General features: G+C 46.8%; 1 protein-coding gene across 3 annotated transcripts in view; it reads left to right on the top strand.

Annotated features, from left to right (window-relative positions):
- The window catches only part of CLIC5 (chloride intracellular channel 5), a 151,260-nt gene that overhangs the window by 49,491 nt on the left and 81,629 nt on the right, over window positions 1–20,140 (top strand). Inside the window, exon 1 of one of the 3 annotated variants that reach the window (XM_024557764.4) lies at window positions 6,049–6,445. The exons of the other annotated variants lie outside the window; for them this stretch is intronic. Within the exon in view, the coding sequence (XP_024413532.2) occupies window positions 6,383–6,445 (63 nt within the window). The 5' untranslated portion in view covers window positions 6,049–6,382. Of the gene's footprint in view, window positions 1–6,048; window positions 6,446–20,140 lie in introns of those variants that run through there. 3 annotated transcript variants of the gene reach the window in all.

Below are 20,140 nucleotides of genomic sequence, written 5' to 3'. Positions count from 1 at the left end.
GTATGCCATCGGATGGATGTGCCACTGTTTGTTTATTCATTCATCCTCTGGGGGGGACATTTGGGTTCTTTCCAGCTTGGGTCAATTATGAATTATGTTGCTATCAATACTTATGCACAGGTTTTCATGAGAACCTCAGTTTTCATTTCTCTGGGGTAATCCCCAGGAGATATTAAGTGGGTCATGTGGTAAGTGTACACTTGACTTTCTGTGAAGTTGACAAACTCTTTTCTAGAGTGATTATACAATTTTGCATTCCCACCAATATGTCTGGGAGTGCCACTTGTTCTTCCTTCTTGCCACCATATGGGATTGTCCTGGGCACGTATTCTAGTCATTCTGCTAAGTATTTGTGGCATCTCTCATTTAATTTGCATTTCTCTACTGAACAGTTGTGTTGTTCATCTTTTCATATGCTTATTTGCTATTGGTGTGACCTTTTTGGTAAAGTGTTCATATCTTTTATAAAGAGATTTTATTTATGTATTTTTAGAGACAAGGGAAGGGAGAGAGAAAGAAGGGAGAGGAACATCGATGTGAGAGAGAAACGTCAATCGGTTGTCTCTCATGCAGGTCCCGAGTGGGGACTGAAACTGCAACCCAGGCATGTGCCCTGACCCGGAATCGAACAGGCAACCTTTGGCTGTGCAGGACGATGCCCAATCAACTGAGCCACACTGGTCAGGGCAAAGTGTTCATATCTTATGGCTCTTTTTAAAAACTGGGTTGTTTTCTTATTTTTCAGTTGAAAGAAGTTTTTACAAATTTTGTAGACAAGTCATTTATTTCCTCCTCTGCTTATTTCTGGAAGAGAATGTATAGAATTGGTTTTCTTTTCCTCGTAAATGTCTAGTCTAATTCATTAATGCAGACATCTGGGCTTGAAGTTTTGGGGTTCTTAGCAGAATTTTCAACTATGAATTCCATATCTTTGGTAGATGTAGAACTATTCAGGTTACCCACTTTTTCTCGACTGAATTTTGTTAGTTTGTGCCTTTCAAGATTTGGTCCTTTTCATCTGAGTTTCTAATCCGTGTGCAGGAAATTGCCTATAGTATTTCTTCATTATCCTTTTATGCCTGTGGAATGTGTAGTCATGTGCCATCTTTCATTCCTCATACTGGTAGTATATATCTTCATGCTCTTTCTCTTCATACATCTATGGAGAGGTTTATGAATCTTAGTGATTTTTTACAATAACCAGCTCCTGTTTTCACTGATTTTCTTCACTGTTTTCTCTTTTTTCAATTTTATTAATTTCTTTTCTTACATTTTTTATTTTATTCCTTTTGCTTTGAATTTAGCCAGCTATTTTTTTTTCTAGTTTCTTAAGGTAGAAGCTTACATTAATGATTTGGGACCTTAACTTTTTTCCTAAAAACAGCATTTTGAGTATAAATTTCTTTCTAGGCACTCGTTTAGTTGCTTTTCTTTCTAGGCACTCACTAATTTTAATATGTTGCATGTTCATTTGCATTTGGTTCAAAGTCGTTTCCAATTTTTTTAATTTTCTAAAAGTATTTTCTTGAGACTTTCTTTCTGGCCAATGAATTTCTTAAAGTGTATTAATTTCCAAATATTTAGATGTTTTCCTGAAATCTTTTTGATGGATCAGATTGATTCTATCATGGTTAGAGAATATGCTTTGTATAATTTTATTCTTTCAAATGTTTGTTTTATGACGCATATGGTCTATTTTGGTGAATGTTCCATGTGTACTTGGATATAGTGTATATTCTCTTGTTAGTTGGGTGGGATAGTCCATAAATGCTCAGTAGGTCAAATTGGTTGACAGTGTTGTTTACGTCCTCTACATTCTTGCTGATTTTTTTTGTTGTTGTTCTACTTGTGCTATCAGTTGCTAAGAGAGGAATACGGTGGTCTCCAACTGTAACTGTATATTTGTCTTTCTCCGTTCACTAATCAGCTCTTGCTTCATGTATTTGGAAGCTCCATTAGTGCCATATTTTGCCATGTATAATGTGCACTTTTTGCCCACATTTTTGAGGGAAAAGTAATGAGGCACATTATACATGGGTAGTACTAATTTCATATCCATATAAATGTTTTTAATTATTTTATTTATGCTCATGCATTACAAGTGTAAATCTAGAAAGCAATAACGGTATCCATATACAAAATAATACCCTGGAATACTTGGTTTTGTTTCCAAATAAATACAAATTTCCAAATAAACACAAATTTGGATTAAAAAATTAAAACAAAAAAATTTTTTCCTAAGGCAGACAAAATATAACCATAGACATTGAAGTTAAGAACAATCTAACAATAGCCAGAGGGGAGTGGGGCGGGGCTACTACAGTTTCAGGAACTACTATAAAGGACACAAGGACAAAACCAAGGGGGAGGATGGAGGTGTGGGAGGGAGGTGGGTATGGCTGGGGTGGGGTGGAGGGGTGGGGAGAAAATGCAGACAACTGTAATTAAACAACAATAATAAATAAATAAATAAATAAACAAATAAATAAATAAGTTTTTTTCCTGAAAGTTTGGGGAAAAATGAGGGTGCACATTGTACATGGCAAAATACGGGTGAGTAAATACACATTTAGTGTTGTTACATCTTCTCCATGAATTGACCCTTTTATCAGTTTGTAATATTCCTCTTGTCCACTATCATTTTCTTGTCTGGAATCAATGTGTCTGATATTAATATAGCCACTTATTTTCTTTTGATTAGTGTTTGCGTGCTATTGCTTTTCCCATCATTTTACTTTCAACTTATCGACATCATTATGGTTAAAGTGAGATTCTGTAATAACATATGGTTGGGTCTTGGACTTTTTTTTTAATTCTCCAACAATCTCAGCTTTTAACTGATGTGTTTAGACCACTTTTATGTAGTGTAAGCATTGGTAGAGCTGGATTTAGATGTGCCGTTTTATTATTAGTTTTTTTAGTTGCCCCTTTCCCACCTATCAAGTCTTTAGATTATTTGAGTATTTTTTGCCATTACATTTTCATTTATTCATTGGCTTTTTATTATATCTCTTTGTATAACTTTTATAGTTGGTGCTTTAGGAGTACAATACACATACCTAACTGTCCTCAGTGTGTTTAGAGTTCCTAGTGTACCATTTCAAGCGAGGTGTAGAAACTGCACACCTATGTAAATCTCTTACCTTAAACTTCATGTCATATCATGGGATCCGAATACACTGAATACTATACCCACAGACATGCAATTTTTGCTTTCCACAGCCACGCGTAAGTATGGATAGGACACAGACTTGCATGTCATCCTGCCACGGGGACACGGTAATCTTCTCGGTGCTGTTCCAAAGTGAGCGCTGAATATATTTTTGAAGTGCTTTTCTGGTAAATGTTTATCCAAAACTTGCACCAAGTCTGTGAAACTCTGATTATTAGAAGTATATTTTATGATCAAGGAAGTGTTTGCTTTGAACAAACCTAGAATTGATTGGAACCAATTATGCTTTGAGATGAAAGGGTGAAAAATGAAGTCTTATCTTCAACTAAAGCAGAATTTAGAAATATGTCCAAAAATATTTGATGACCAAAGCTTATTTTTTGGGGAACATGGAGGTTTGTAAATTACCAGTTACCTGTAAAGGTGTCCGAATGGCAAGTATTGTCTAGAAATTAAAAGGGAGCTGTTCCATTTTCCAATAAGCAGTAGGTATTTGGAGAAGATAAAACGAAAGCAACTCTGCTGGGTTTGGGATGAAGAGCAGTAGAGGTCATACCCTACATTGTTTAGATGATGGCCAGGAAAGTGATCACATATTACAGCATCTTTCATTCAAATAAAGCCCTCAAAGGTATTTTATACATAGAGTTTTACTGTCCTCTGCCACCTTGCTATTGCAAATACTGTCCCCACTGCAGAGCAGGGAAGTGAAGCGTCTGTGCCACATGCAGTGAAGGTTCTGGTCTCCCTCTGTAACCTTGTCCTCCCTGGAGTATGTAGTCATTGGCTCGGAATGTACAGCCATGAAGGTTTCTCTAAGGGCTTGGGTGACGTAAGCCCAAAACCAAGGGTGAGAAGAGCAATTATACCTCACCTTGAGTACGCTATAGTGATTGCGAGAGTTGCAAGTTGGGCTTGGGGACTGCCTCTCCAGTGAGAAGGAGAGATTTGGAGTTTATGGGCAAACAGCCTGCCATAGAGAGTGGTCAAGATACCTTGCCACCTTCTCTGCCCTCCAGACACCTGACATTCAGGAAGGTTCAGCTGAAGTACCGTGTGCTGAATGCGGCCTTTCCCTCTACCCACTCAAACTGGGGTGAACAATCTCTACATGCTGACTCCTGTAGCCCCTCCTTCTGCCTAGTTTATGTGGCAGCCCTAGTTTTCCTTTCATGGGTCCATCATGCTGAAATGAATTTTAATTTCCGTGAAGACAAGGGCAGTGTATTGTTTCCCCAAAGTGACTTACCTTGTACGTACTGAGTTGGCGGGAGGCAGTTAGTAGGGCGGTTGAGAGCACAGGCTCAGACCTCCTGGGTTCAAATTCTGATTTCACCATTTCCTAGTCGAAGGGCTGGGGGCAAGTTGCTTCATAATCTATACATTGTTTCCCTACTTGTAAAATTGAAATAAAAACACAATTTGTAAAGATTAAACACGTTAAGACATGTAGGTACTTAGCATTTTTTCCTGGTACATAATAAATACTATTACTTATTTTTATCATTAAATGATTATTTTTTAATAATGCTGCGAAACAAATTATATTTGTAAGTAAGACAAGACAGAGCACAAACAGGATTAGCTAAAGAGAAGGCAATGAAAACAAACAGAATTTGACCAGATTTCAGATGCAAAAAACCTAGTGCTTATTTTGAAAAGAAATGAAGGGGGTTGGACAACAATAAAAAAAAAAAAAGAAGAAGGGTGGCAATGTAAATTGGTACAACCACTGTGGAAAACCAGTTGGCAGTGTTTATTCAAGAAGCACCTTCTTATACTCTATAACCTAGCAATTCCCCTCCTAAGTATGTACCCAACAGAAAAGTGTCCATGCATTCACCAAAGCATGTTTGATAGACAGAAGGTTTTTTGGCAGCGGTAACCGTGGTAGTAGTTAACTGGGAACTATGCCATGTCCATCAGGAGAAGAATGGATAAATATGTCGTGGCAATGAAAACGGACGGTTTACAACTACACGCAGCAGAATGGTGAATCTCACAAATGTCATGTAAGCGTCCAGGCAAAAGTAAGCTGTGCTGATACAAACCAGGCCAATGGTTCCCCTGGTCAGGGAGAGGGGAGGAGGGGAGGAGGGGTGGAGAGGAGAGAGACCAGGAAGAACTTCTGGGGGCGTAACCAACATTTTGTTTTTTCATCTGGTGTTGGTTTTTCATGGGTGGGTTCAGACTGTGAAAATTCATTGAACTGAACACTTAAGACATGTGCATTTTTGTAAGTGTATCATGCTTCGCTAAAAAGCAAAGAGAAAACAAATGAAATAAGAATAGGAAAAAAGGAAAGACAAGAATAAAAAGCAAAATAAAAGAAAAAGGAAGGAAAGAACGAACAAGTCCAGAAGGTTAAAAGACAGGGGTGCCTGGCTAGCTAGGCTGCACCTGACCCAGTAGGGTCACCCCACTACGTTACAAGCCACCCTTGCTGGTCTCTGCCCGACCCCACCCCTCCCCACTCTACTGGTGCTGCACGAGGACGGCAGTGGCCTGTTTTCGGGTCCTCTCCTGCCCTCTCACGCTCCCCACGGCTCCTCTCCTCTCTGAGCCTTGCTAAGGCAGGAAGGGGTTCCCAGGTGGATAACGCTGGTAGTACGTTGAAACTTAAGACTTAAAGACATCCGTCCTCTTCCCTTCCTTCCCCTCCTCCTCTTCTCTCGGACTCCCTCTGCCTCCCCGCGTTACCTTTCCTAGGAGGTCCTCCGGGCCGGCTGGGCCCGCGCCCGGCGCCCCGCGGGGTGGCTTGGCCGGCGGCCGGTCGGGGCCCGAGCTCGGCTGACTCGCGGGGTGCCCCCCCCCGCCCCCGCCCCGCCGCCGCTCGGCGCTGACCCCGCCCCGCAGCCGCCGGCTATTTCGGGCGCGCCGGCGGCGAACGCGGGATCGCTGACAGCCGCCGATCCGGTGACACCGCCCTGCCGCCGGCACTTGTTGCTCGCAGGACCGGCTGCCGCCCCCGAGCCTACCTCTCCCCCCGGCCCGCCCGCCCCTGGTCTCCCTCCTTCCCGCGCCGTCGCCCGGGACTGGTTCTCGGACTTCGCCTTCCCGGGACGGAGACAGAGATTGGGGGCGGCGGCGACAACAACGCCGCTTTGGAAGGAGGCCCCTCCGGGCAGGAGCGCAGAGCGGAGCGCTGGCCCGGGAGACACAGAGGTGGCGCCTCTCCGGCCCGGGACGGTGGCCCCGGGCGCCGACGGCATGACGGACTCGGCGACAGCTAACGGGGACGACAGGGACCCCGAGATCGAACTCTTCGTGAAGGTAGGTCGGCGGCTTGGCGGCCGCGGCACCTGCCGCCGCCGCAGCCGGCTCACGCGCACCCGCGCGGACCGCGCAGGGGCGCCCGACCCTCCCCGGGGAGCGCAGCCCGGCCCGCGCGGGCCCGTGGGCGGCCTTTCTGCAAGCCAGAGCCCGGCTCCGGGGCTCCGGGGGCGGAACGGCGTCGGGGGCGGTCCGGCAGGTGGCTGTCTTCTCGGAGAGTCGGCCGGCCGCGTGTCCAAGCCGCCGCGGGACGGGCGGTCACCGCCGCCGTCCAGAGCCGTGCCCCGCGCGGCGCTGCGTTTTCCTAACGGGCGTCCCCAGGTGAGGGGAGATGCCAGGAACCTGGCTGGACCCGCGATCCTATCTTCTAAAACTGAGGGCGTGGGGGAATAAAAAAGAATCATTATTAGTGATAGAATTACCTTTGGCAAAGCAAAATTAACATTTCTTAACGCCCCCCCCCGCCCTTTTTTCTCTATTACTCAGAACCACTAAAAGAAAAGGGAAACAAAGATGTTTTCTTGCTTTGTGACCTGCAAAGCACACAACAAACACTCCATTCTTCAACATTATTATTATTGTCGTAATCAAGATTCTGCAAGGTCCTATCAGGAAATGCAAAGGGTTCGGCAGTTCGGAAAGCGTTCGGGTTAACCTGGGCAGACTGGGAGGAAGGGACACCGTGAAAAAATAAATTAAGTCGCCTCGCTCCCCAGGCAGCAAGCCTAACGTCAAAGCCTCTCAATTCTTTTGCAAACTGTGGGAAGAAGGATGGAGGCCCGGGAGCGTTTTCTCGGTGCGCTGGTGTAATAAGAAAGAAACATTTGATCGGTCCTCGGTGCCGACACCCCAGAAGCCGGGAAACCTGAGGCGGCAGGAGAGTTGCCTCCAGGGCGGTGCAGACAGAGTCGCCGGGACTTGGGGGAGGGGGAGTCAGCAGGCTGCTTGAGAGCGGAGACCTTTCACAAAGGCGGAAAAAAAAAACCCCTTAGAAGGCAAAGTTTCCCTAGAAATACGCAGATCACTGGAGAAGGGAAGGGTCCTTGGAATTGAAAAGGTACACATATTCCCTGAGACAAGGGAAGCCATCTGTGCCGGTTGGCTCAGCATGCCACAAAGGTTTGTTACATTTCTTCCCCTGGGATTTACATTCTTTGTGTTTAGTTTAAAAATTATCTGTAGAAATTACACCTGTCATTTCATGACATCTGCTTTTGTCAGATGGCTTCTCTCCCTTCGAATGTGGCTCCTGGTGCCCTCATTTAGTTTATGGGACCCCTCTGGGTAGGACTTCCAGAACCCCCGGCAGACCCAGGTAGGGAAAGGGGTCTTGTCCCCTCGGGAGGCTGGGCAGCACTGGCCAGCGGCAGTGGGGACCTGAACTTCAGCCTCCCGGCCTGCAGCCGAGGGCGTGAATAGGGAGAGCTTTAACAAAGCCAGGAGTCTTGCTGCTCTCCTTGAAGAAAGCTATTCTAGGACTTTCTCAGATTCCCTGAGAGCAGGTCGTTTCACAGTGTCAGGTTCCTAAAAGATATTTGAAACACAAATTGACTCTTTAGAGCCAAAGAAACCCTTCGCCCCACTGCAAGGTGCAGAGACCAATTCTACCTGCGCCTTTGGAATCTCATGTTGGCAGCTTTGGAGGTTTTCTCCATTTATGTAAAGAGCTCCCTGCACAGTCCCCAGGGCCCCCAAAGAACTCTAAAATGCCCGTGTAGTCATTTTTTTCCCTATAAGAAAGCAATCCATGAGAGCCAGGCAGGCCTTCATGGTTAGTTCAAAAACCAGACTGACGCAGGGGACGAAAAATCCGACAGAAAAGCTCTTTTGACCCCCACCCCGGCCCCTCCCTTTTCAGCTTCTGGTTAGACGTTATTATTGACAGGGACAAGTCAAGGCTGACAATGATTGTGAAATGAGACACAGGCCATGTTTTCCACAGTCTCGTCTCTGGAAGCAATGTCCTGATTTACGAAATGAGGCATTCCAAGTCTGACATCTCTCTTAGCGCTACGATTCCCGTAGGAAGAAAGGCTTTCTTGTTGAAGGTGTCAGGGACCTGAGGTGCTTTCGCAGAGCAGGGCAATCGCCAGCCCACATCCTAGGAAGCCTCCCAGACAGGCAGGCCCTACCCAGGAAGAGTCGTGTTATTGCTTATCTTCAACATGACCATGGAGCAACCCTTCCACCCAGCCTGTCCCCTGGGTGTGCCATCCAGAACCTCTCTCACCCAGGGAGTTTCAAGGACATATGATTCTGTCCCACAGCAATTGATCATCATTATCTGTTGTTACTCTAGCTGCTGATAATAATAATGAAAGGCAGCAAGCATTTTAGGACTTACGAAGCACATTCAAATATTTTATCTTGCTGCTGGATCCCCAGTATCTTTGTTGATGAGCCTTGGTCCATTCATGTAAGAAATGAAGAAAACGAATACGCATGACTCATAGGGGCCTTGCTGAGGCCTGCTGTGGTCAGCACTGGGTGAGCTGCAGTTCGCTCTCCCTGCAACAACCTAGAGACATAAGAATGATGATTACTTCCGTTTTATAGTGGAACAACACAGGTGCTCACCGAGAGGGCCCATGAAATGCCCAGAGTAGAGGGCAAGAACATTTACTTCTAGTCCTCAGACCTAGAGGTTCAGAATCTAAGTTTCTTACTCTTCTAAACACCCATATGTCGAGCCTTGTACCTTCTTTTGTCAAGTGAGGCTCTCAGGTGCCATCCAAGATGACAATCGTGGATAATTCCCTGATCATTCCTATGTGGTCACGGAATGCTGTCAAGGAGCCTCGCCATCCCCACTCTGCACTCCAAGGCTTTCCCTGCCAGGGAACATTCTGAGAGTGACTTTGGAGAGATCATTTCTCAACGTGGTTAGTTTCTTCATCTATAATAAGAAAGGTTTGAGTAGATAAGCTCTAATTCATTGTTTCATAGCATCCATGCGTGGGGCAGAGGTTTGGAGACACAGGGCCTGGGTTCAAGTGTTGCCTCTGCCTCCAGTTAGCTGAGTGACTCTGAACAAATGACTTAACTTCTCTATGAGTCTCGATAGTCCCCTCTTACAACAAGAGGGTGGCTGTAAATAAGGCGACCATATAACTTATTGTCCAAACCAAGACACTTCTGGGAGTGAAAGGGGGTGCTACAATAATTAGGCTGGGACCACAGGTGTACTTTGGGGTTGTTCAGGACCAATCAGGACGTGTGGCCACCTTGGTTATAAAAATACTGTCACCACCAGCTTGCTGTCAGGATTCCATGGGAGCAAATAGGTGAAAGCGCTTTGTATGTGGAAAATTGCTGTAAATGCATGGAAGTGAAATAATGATATGAATTCCGTGATGCATAGAACCCTTCTTGATCTTCAGGTCCCTGATTTGTCTTAGGAAACAAAAGCCTGGCTCTTTCCTCACTCACAGGGCTATTTTGAGAATAAATGAGGTCATACGTGGCTTGGACTTTGATCCCAAAGGGAGGACAACAGGTTGGAGAATAGATAGTTGGCAGTCAGTGTGGTTTATTGAAAGAAAAAAGCACACGGAAGTAAAAGCAAAACAGAAAGTGATTTGGAAAGACAAACACAGGATGTGCTAAGTAGTTAGATCAAGACATCCCTCCCATCTGTACTGAACCCTCCAGCCCCAGCCCCACACCTACACCCCAGCTGTAGAAAGCCCCCAGAGTGAAGTGGTGATGGTGGACCAGTTTGCTATAAATGTCTCCTGGAGCCACAAGTGTGGGTTTCAACAGAAACCAATGGTTCTCAACCTTGGCTACATATGCAAATTGTTTGAGGAGATTTTAAAACTCCTGATGCTAGGTTGCTGCCCAGGCCAGTGATATCAAAGTTTCTGTGGGTGGGACCCAGAAACAACAGTTTTACCCCTTTCACTGGGTGCAGCTCTTGTGGAGAGCCGCTGAGTCCTAATCAGAGGTGGGTCTGACCGCAGGTAGCTTCTGCAGCAGCCGAAATAGGTGGGCAGGGTAGTGCAGATTAAGGTCCAGAACGTGTAACAGCCTCGGGGCATCATGATCAGGAGTGTTGTGGATAGAGAGCTTGCGCCCAATCGGCGCTCAGTTGACAGATGCTGACAGATGATAAAGCCTTATCCACGGGACTCCAGAACAATCCGTGCATGGGGTCTGTCTAGTCAAATAATCATCAGTTCAGCATGGGGGAAATAGAACGGAGTCATGCTGAGTGTCCCGTGAAAATGACTAGCCCTTTCATTTACTGAGTGACCCCAAAGTCTCTGATGGTGGTGCAGGGTCAAGTCAAGTCATGTGGCTCCTGGCATAGTCATCTGACTTCCAGAACAGACAAGACCCGAGCTTGTGGCGTCCGTCTCAGACTCCTGCTGCCCCCTGGCTTCCCGGTCACCTTGGGAGGCTTGCCTGAGCGTGGGCTCACTAGGTTTTGACATTTGCTTCATCACATTAAGCAACTGTTTTTCTTTCCCACTGCTTCCAGGTTTTGATCTGCAGCCAGTAATCCAATACACAATTTCATCTTTCCTGGTATGTCAGTGAGTGCGTCTTTCCTGGTAACATATCCGTGGGAGTGCTGTGTCAAACGCTGACTTTGCACATCGCAGGTGCCATTGGCAGGTGGTGGGAGTGAGGACTGGGGATCCGCAGATGTGGAAATTGACTGTCAGCGGTGTCAGCTCCTGCTTTCCTACTCATTTGTGTTGTTTCCTGGGTGTTTGTCCACTCGCTCCACCCGGGGCAAAGAGTCCACCGATTTAGACAATCAGGTCCAAAGCTTTTTTCATTCGTGGTTCCTTTGGAGTTGCCAGGGGCTGGGCCCATGTTGGTGGTGGCAGGAGATGCAGTGGAGAGTGTCGGGCTGTGGGTTACCTGCTGTGTGGTCTAGGATAGGCTGCTCGGCCTCTCTGGGCCACAGTTTTCTTACCTGTGCAGTGCTGATAACGGCAGTACATATTACGTGGGGTCAGTGTGAGCACTGAATGAGCTGTGTATGCATCTGGGGTATAAGTAAAGCCTCCTCTGCAGGCCCAGTATACCCAAATGGCGAGAAACTAAGCCCTTAAGCTATCCTCCCTTGATGTATCCAAGAAGTGAGAGACTCAGTCCTGACTGTCCCTGCTTCATTGCTAGAGCCAGGCAGACCACTCGGAGCTGGAACTTGCTGAAAGCATCATTGGATATGATTGCCTTTGATGGGGCTCCTGCTCAGAGAGCTGGAGATTCCAGAAGCCACTCTCCAAAGTCATGTGGATGGCCTGACTACAGGGCAAGTGCAAATCCCTGAGTAATCGTTGGGCTCTTTTACCTCGAAGGAAGTTCACTAAGGGAGCTTTCATTTAGCTCTGGGGGCTGGGCCAGGATGCATCAAACCACTGGGGTGCTGAACCGGCCCCTCATCTTTCAGCTGTCTGGGGATGCTATTTCAGGGGCTCCATTCCCATCCTGTCCCTGGGTTCTGGTCAGGGCTTCCCCAGGCTCACCTGAAAGGTGCCCCTTTGATGAGAAAGAAGGCTCTGGAGTCTTGGTCCTTTAGTTCTAAAAGGACCCCTGGGCTGCCTGTGCAGGTTGTCCCACTCCCTCCCCAGCAGTGTTCCAGCTCTGCATAGCCGTACTCACTCTCATAAAAAATGTGCGCACAGGTTTACGTGTATTATCTATCTGGACTGCACAGAAAACATAACAGATTCTCAGTAGCTGCAGTCTTTTAAAACCATTACCAAGGACGTACCCTCAGTTGTCTTTGCCTTCAAGCCTGAAGGATGAGAAATAGTGAAGAAGATGTGAGTCAGGGTAGGGGTTCTGCTACCCAGGGGCACCTGAGATCTGCCCCTCCCGGCACTCTGAGGCATCAGCTCCAACTACTGGGAAAACTTCTCTGCCAGGGCCCAGTAAGAATGTACTACGGAAACTCATATATTTACTCAAGGAGTATCTTAGCTCTGAACTGTGAAATTCTTTAAAGGTAAATATGATAGTCTGCTGTCAGAACTGAAATAAACCTTTTCTGGGAAAAAGAAATGGAATTGTTAATTCAATAAGCACCCTCTAGCTGTGCTGGCATGGAAGAGTCTTTGAATTTTATTTATTGTGGCACTCCTAGCGAACAATGGCTAGGGCAACGGCTCAACCTTTGCGGTATGAACGTCACTGCCAAGTTTCCTCACATGGACTTGCCCGGGTCCTGTCCCCACAGATTCAGATTCAGGAGGTCTGGGTGAGGCCCAGGCATCTATGTCCTTAAAAAACTACCCCTAGTTGTCCTGGCCGGGCGGCTCAGTTGGTTGGAGCATCATCCACACAGCAGAAGATCGTGGGTTTGATCCCAGGTCAGGGCATGTACCTAGGTTGTGGGTTCAATCCCCGGTCGGGGCGTGCGTGGGAGGCAACTGATTGATGTTTTTTCCCACATCCATGTTCTTGTCTCGCTCTCTTTTTCTCTCTCTAAAGTCACTAAACATTTCCTCGGGTGGGGATTGAAAAACGAAGCAGAACTCCCCCTGGGTGATTCTGGGATTCATCAAAGACTGAGAACCACCGGCCGGAGCCATGGGCCATAGGGAGGCTGAACTACCCAGTGCGGCATCCAAAGAGCGAGATGCAGTCCAGTGGCCACCGTAGTCACGCATTTCATAGGATGGAAGAGGCTCCGGCAGACATGCGTGTTAGCATGAACCACCCCAGATTGACCACAAATAAACCAGAAAAGGGAGGAAAGGAGTGCTTTTGACCTTTCTTTTATAACTCGCTTTTATTCCTTTGTAAATTTGTTTTTATGACACGAGAATGACAAGTAATTTGAAAAGCTAGGCATGAAGGAAATGTTAGTGAGATAAGGAATTTAGGGAGTTAAGGGATTGAAAACCATCCATCCACAATCAACCAATCATCCCATTAACAAGCATGTGAATGGAGCCATCTACTCTGAGAAACTGAAAGCTGGAAGGGGGAAAGGGAGATCAAAGAAGATGGGGTCCCAGTAGTAGATGAGCTTGCGGCTGAGGAGCAAAAACACAAGGAAACCTCAGCCCACATGAGTGGCAGGACGTGCAATGAAGTGTTCAAATGAGGGGACCAGTGTAGCTTGAAGGAGGCCTCTGGGCCTACTCTGTGGGGAGGTAAGACCTGGGTTGTGCTTTTGAAAATTATTAGGATGCACGCAACGGCTAGGAGTGGGTACCATGGCAAGTCCAGCATCAGTATGGAGGTGGAGATGTTCAGGGCCCAGTGGATATGCACGGTTGTCTGAAGAGAATGGTATCTGGAAGGCACAGTTGGAAATACGATTAAAAAAAAAAAAAAGCAGTGGGAAAGATTTTGAATGGCAAGCAAATAGTTTTGCCTCCTTATAAGTAATGGGGAGCAAGTAACCAAGTTTCTACGCAGAGTAGGAGCTTGATTTGGTCCCTGTTTAGAAAGGTCCATGTGCTGCGTTAAGTGACGTGGTAGGAAGATCGATGAACTCCAAGAGGACCTGGATCCCACGTCTGGCTCTGCCGCACATTGTTTGTAGGAAACTTTTTCGTGTTTCCTCTTCTGTAAAATGGGGCCAACAATCATAACATCACAGGATTTCTGATTTGGGATAACCGCTTAGATAATGTGACCCCCTCTTATCAGAGAACTTCACAATCTAACACTTCGGGATACGTGCTGTACGGATTTAGGAAGAGAAGTGAGATAAAAAGTGAGTGGCTGCTGTTTTTGTCCTTGCTCTGATGACTGCATTCACTGTGACCGCGTTAGGGTACAGAGAGCCTCCAGGCAGAGGCCAATGAGGATTGAGTCTTCGGAGTTCCTGCCAGGAAGTGATAAAAAAAAATGAGCCCAAACTAGGGCTGAACGGAAGGGTGTGCTTTGAAGGAGTGATATGAATACAAAATTGGGCACAGGCCTTGGAAGAAACATGTGCAAATATACTTCCTGGTAAATTCTCCTCTGGAGAGACTGGTTTCCACATTTGGAATGGTGACACCGCTGATGGGCTTGACCATTATTGTTGAAGATGCTGTAAATGGACTGAGTGCAGATGAACTAATTGAACTTGAGCTTTCAGGTTTCTTTTAACCACGAAATCCTAAGACTCTCTGCTGGAAATGGAACTCTGAGGAAGGAAGTTGTCATGAATGAGGATAATAGGGTTTTAGAACCATTCTGTTTGAGGTGATAGCAGACCAGGTAAGTGCAGATGTCCCTTAGAGTGCTGGAAAATCATACCGAAAAGTCAGGGAAAGGTCAAGGCTAGGAGTGTGGATTTGAATTTCTACTTAGAGCAGAGCAAGTTGAAGGAGTAATGTCCCTGGGGGAGGAAGCATGGAGAAGGAGTAAAGAAATAAGGGCTGTGCCTTAGAAAATGCCTGGTTGAGGGAAGGAATGCGGCAGAAGCTGAGTGAGCCAAAGTAATGAAGGAAGTGAGCAAAGAGGTAGGAAATAAATGTAACATCCCAGAGGATGGGAACTCTGCGGACAGTGGCTCAAGTAGAAGCAATAAATGGCAGATGTGTCACAGAAGAACTAAGTGTTCTGCTGGGCTGTGGCAAAGAGTGTGAAGGGATGTTGGGAAGGTGGACAGAAACGAGGGTCAGATGGGGAGGCAAATCTAACGGCAGGCTGAGCGATTTGGGACTTTTATTTATAACGTACAGTAGATTACACGCGCTACCATCTGCTTGTGGGACAAGGCGATTATATTTTAAAAGAGAGGAAGTGCTTAATTGTCTGAAATGCGGTGCCTGGTGCTGTTGCCTTTGTGGGGAGATTATTTTAAAGTGGGAGTTCTTTGAAGTGTGTCTTGGCAGCTCCCCACTCCCCTGCCCTGCTGAGGTGTTTAAAAGTTTGGTGCTGGTTACTCTACATCCTACATCAACCTGTAGGAACCTTAAGGGGATATTTTCCACTTCTGTTTATCATTCCCTGGTAGGTAAGGGACAAAGAAGCAAGTGTCCCACCGAAGGAAAAACACTGAAGGCGAAAGAGAGCGTGTGTAGAGAATGGAGACCGACTGGAAAACTGGGAGCCCATTGCCTAGAACGAAGAGGAAGTGAAAACCATGTCCCAGTTACTGTCTCTTAAAAATCCAATTCGGGGAGGTTGTCATGGCAACAGGTATAGGTGTGTTGCTTCGGCCCAAGGCTCCTCTCCCCTCAGAGCAGGCTCTGCTTCCTAAGGCTGCCAGTGAGCAGAGGCCCAGTAAACACAGCAGGAGGCGGGTGGCAAGCTCACCTGCCTTTCACTCATTTTCTCATTTGGGTGCTGTGGCATTTTACCGTCATAAAACCTAGGATCCACAGTGTCCTCATAGTTTGCCTTAGAAAGGTAAGGACCCATAAGTCTGTGCGCCTTTATCACAAATGCCTCAGGTTGTTCCTGCGGGGACAGAGGGTTCTGGGCAGTGGTTGACCACAGGACTCCTGGAGAGGAGAGCCCCTTGGGAAAGTTCTGTGACCTCTCCTGGTTCGGGTACTTCGTGAGTGTGACAGAGATCTGATCTGTCTGGCAGGATCATTTTAAGCTTCAAGTAAGATAAGAAACACAAACACCTTTTGTAAACAAGGGTTTTCACTGTGCGAGTGCAAGGCACTGTGTTGGTCGGCATACGCCCCACTGCTGAAACAGCACCCGTGACCTTGTTCATATAATAGCCCAATGCCATGTTGGATGAATAGCCTTCCCCACTCAGGCTCCTCCCCCTCTGTATCCTGTCGCACCCGAGGGCTGCCTTCGCCCACACGCACGGGCAGAAGACCCGAGGCAGGGATCACGGGGAAGGTTTGCAGGGTCCCTCCCTGGAAGTGGCCGCATCCCTTCGAATCACTTTCCATAGTCCAGAACTCAAGTGTCATCTAGCCATGTTCCCACAAAAAAGGAGAAGCAGGTTTGGCAAGCAACAAACCTGTCTCTACCATAGAAATGGTTTATAGCCCTGTTTCCTACCATTTCATCACCTCATCACCCGCTCAGACAGCATCCTGCCTACAGCCTCTCTCACCTCCCATCCACCATGTTTGATACTGCGGGCTTAATCTACCTGGAATACTGTCTTTATCACACCCGCTCCTTCACCCGATAGATTAAGTTCAACTGCTTCGACCTGATATTGAAAATACTCCAACTAGGCCTGCATTCCTTTCCCCCACCTTATTTTCTATACTCTCTTAAAACGGCTCCTTACAGGCTTATAGAGTTTCTGAAGCATCTTTGAGTCTCTTCATAATTTGGTCCTCGCAGTCCCTTTGCGGGAGGAAGAGATTTAATTCCCATCACAGACAAGGTCACTCGGTGGGGCCTGTATAAAGTGTTGCTCAGTACAAGCTGAGGGAGAAACTTGGGAGATCCTGACTCCAGGCCTTTGCAGTCTCCATTGGAATAGGGTTTCCCTGCTTTGCACGATCTATACAAACTGCCTGGGATGCCTTCCGAATTCCAGCACAAACTTATGAATCCGAGTCTTCAGGGGAGGGGGTCCCAGACCTCGGTAATTACCTAGTGCCCCAGGGACTTGGATGCACAGTCCATTATGGAAACACCGCTCATCACCTGACAGGGGTCCCTGTGAATATCCTGAACCCAGAGAAGTGCATCTAATGGTAGAAAGTTAAAGGACTGTGGCATGCAAACGCGGGAGAGAAGTGTGAGGGGCAGTGGGCCTTCCACTTGCTCTCAGGTCTCCCCAGTGAACACAGCATTCCGGTCTTCTTAAATATTGGCCCTTGACTATTGGAGTCTGTTCCATGACCTATGGAATTATAAAAAGTCATGGACAATTTATTTTTTTTTTTGACACAGCTGCTCATCCCCATCCCCAGAGTATCAGGTACTTGAAACAGAAAATGTTGGGAAAGAGATTGGGGGGGTGACGGGGGATAAATGTGTTGGAAGGACAGAGGGAAACTGACTTGACATAGAAAGTATGAGGATCAGTCCTCACTTTTCAGTCCTTTTTGGTCCTATGGGTCTCTGCATTTTTGGAAGTCAGAGAATGAGTTTGGAAACTGTGTCGATGAAGCTGTTCTGAACACCTTACTTACATTAACTCCTTGAATTCTGTGGGTAGGTCCTGTTATTACTCCCAAGTTACAGGTGGGAAAACTGAAGCTCAGAGAGACAGGGCCCTCTGACCAAGGCCACAGAGCTATGGGACATGGTAGAAGCGGGTTTCAGACCCCATCCTGGGGCATCAGATCTGTGCTCTCTACTGCCTCTATTCACCCAGACCCTCCCAGCTGTGCGAAGGGAAAATAGTTGTCCTGAAACAGGAGACATTTTTTCAATGGCTAGCTAGGGTAGAATGCACAAGGCCCTGCCTTTCTTTCATTCTCCTTAGGTCACAATGAATAGGCCAAAGTCAAGGCTGATCTCTATGCTTAGGCAAACCAGACAATTACCAGGTAGGGGAGTTAGAGCCACAAAAAGACCCACCTGCTCTCAAGTCTCCTTTTTACTTGTCTGCCTCAGTAACATCAATTCCCACCCACTGATCGCCCTGCTTGTGTTAAGGTCATGGCCCCCAGAAGTCCTTTTTAAAGTATGTGTTACTCTGAATGGGCTACACATGGACACTGTAGCCCCAGCTGCAACATCAGCTAGGGTTGCTCTGTCAGGGTAGGAGGCTGGAGGAAGAGGAATAGAAGGAGGGGAAAGAGAGAGAGAGAGAGAGAGAGACCAAGAGTGCTGTGTGCCACTGGGGTACTACGTGTAATGTGCTAGATGTCTGTCAGGAGAGGGAGTAAAAGTGGAACCTGTTGTATGATGTGGGGCTGGCTCCCAAAGGCAGACTTTTTTTACCCAAGACCTGGCCATTGGCCAAAGTGCCTGAGGATTCTAGGAAAGGCTTTGAAGTTCATCTTTGCAAGGATGAAGCCCTGGACTTGAAAGAAACTTTGTGTTTATTCCGGTTAGTCCTTTTGCACTACTAAGAATATAGACTCATTTACAGATATAGGAAGAATTCCACAGTAAAAACAAAATAATAATACAAACAATTTTCCAGGGCACTGTAAAGGTGAAAAACAATCAACTGGGAAAAAAAACCCTTTTATTTCTGGAGTTCACTGGATTTCATTGAATCCTCATGGGATTTTAGTAGCTTCCAAGGAGTCTGCTACAGGGCATTGAGGCCCAGAGAGGTTAGGCTGTTATAATGCCACAGAGCAGACTGAGGTTAGAGGGGAGAATAGAACTATTGGCCGAGGTTCACCCCTTGGGGTCCCAGGCTCCCCGATGCTAGGCCATGTGACATGGTGACATGGTCAAAGATAGCAAGACTGTGGGAGGCATTATAATAAGTACAATTTTTGGAGCATCTGCTATGTTCTGGACATTGTGCTAGCCACTCTATTTAATTTATTATCCCCAATGCCACAGTGCCCTGAAGTAGGTACACTGTGACCGTTTTATAGACAAGAAATCTAGTACTTGGAAAGGTTAAGTCTCTACTCGGGGTTCCACTGAAAGTGGTAGAACTGGGATTCAAATTCAGTTCTAGCTGATTCTAAAACCATATCTTTTAATGGATGTTAATAGTTAAAGTTACTTGAAATGTACTTTTCTCTCTGACAGGTGTTTGTTGAGGCCTACCAGGTGCCAGGCCCTGAGTCTGTGGGAATAAAGTGCACAGACCAGACACAGCCAGACCCTTGGCTGAACCTGCTGCCTGGGGCTGGTTGGAAAGGCTGGTTGGAGTGGGGCAGTCACTGGACATGCGGAAGGACTGTGACCCAAGGGCAAGTATGAGACTATGGGAGCTGGAAGCCCTGGGACCAGCCCCCAGGAAAGCACTGAGCAGCGTTCTCTGCAGCACAGGCAGGGAAGGACTTGGGGTTCAGTTCAGGGGCGGACATGAAGGGAGAGTCCCAGCTAAGCTGTGGCAAAGAAGGGGGAGAAAGTCCCCTTCCTCTCCCCGCAACAGGACCTGTTGCCATGGCAGATTCCAGAGGCAGCAGGTGATGAAGGGACCCCAGGTTCTCCACCCCTATCAGGACCCCAGGAGCTTCTCTTGACCAGGAGAATGAGGGCAACACTAGAGAAACACCATGGGCCACCCCTTCTGGCCCCTCTCCCACTTCGGGTCACTTAAAAAAGCTATTTGAAGCTCATCTAGGCCTAACACTCTTCAGAAAACATTTTTCTACCTGTGTGCCAAGAATTACGCTATCTTGGGTGAGGTACCCTTCATTCCAGAGTGGGAGATAAACGGCTCTCGGTGGGAACGCCTGGCTGGCTAACATTTTGCAGTGAATGAGTGAGTACCTCCCAGTGTGACATCAGTCCAGGGACTGGCTATCAGATGCACCTTGTGGACAAAGGGTTCGATGTGAGGAAAGGATGGTCTACGGGAGCTGAAAAAAGAGGCCAGGGATGGAAGATAAATGTCGCGTGGGCCAGGGCTCTGCTCCCTAGGCTTGGTGCTGATTTCCTTCAGTGGGGTTCAAGTTCATGGGACAGTAACCAGCTGACAATGGGGACCTTAAAGTCACAGATCAGATGGACCCTGTGCTCAATGCTGGCTGTTTCCTACAAGACAGCACCTGTGCCATCGTTTTCTTATTCCTATATATATTCAATACACACAAATTAGATACACTTCATATGTATACTTTTCTGCTGAAGTTTGAGGTCCAAGAATGAAAGGCCTACATCCATATAGTGTTTGGTATACACCATATACTCAACAATCACATGGCTACATAAATCCAC

The sequence above is a fragment of the Desmodus rotundus genome, chromosome 11 (genome assembly GCF_022682495.2).
Source record: "Desmodus rotundus isolate HL8 chromosome 11, HLdesRot8A.1, whole genome shotgun sequence".
In the NCBI taxonomy this organism is placed as follows: Eukaryota; Metazoa; Chordata; class Mammalia; order Chiroptera; family Phyllostomidae; genus Desmodus; species Desmodus rotundus.
Note: the sequence above shows the minus strand (reverse complement) of the source record. Positions and strands in the feature narration are given on the sequence as shown.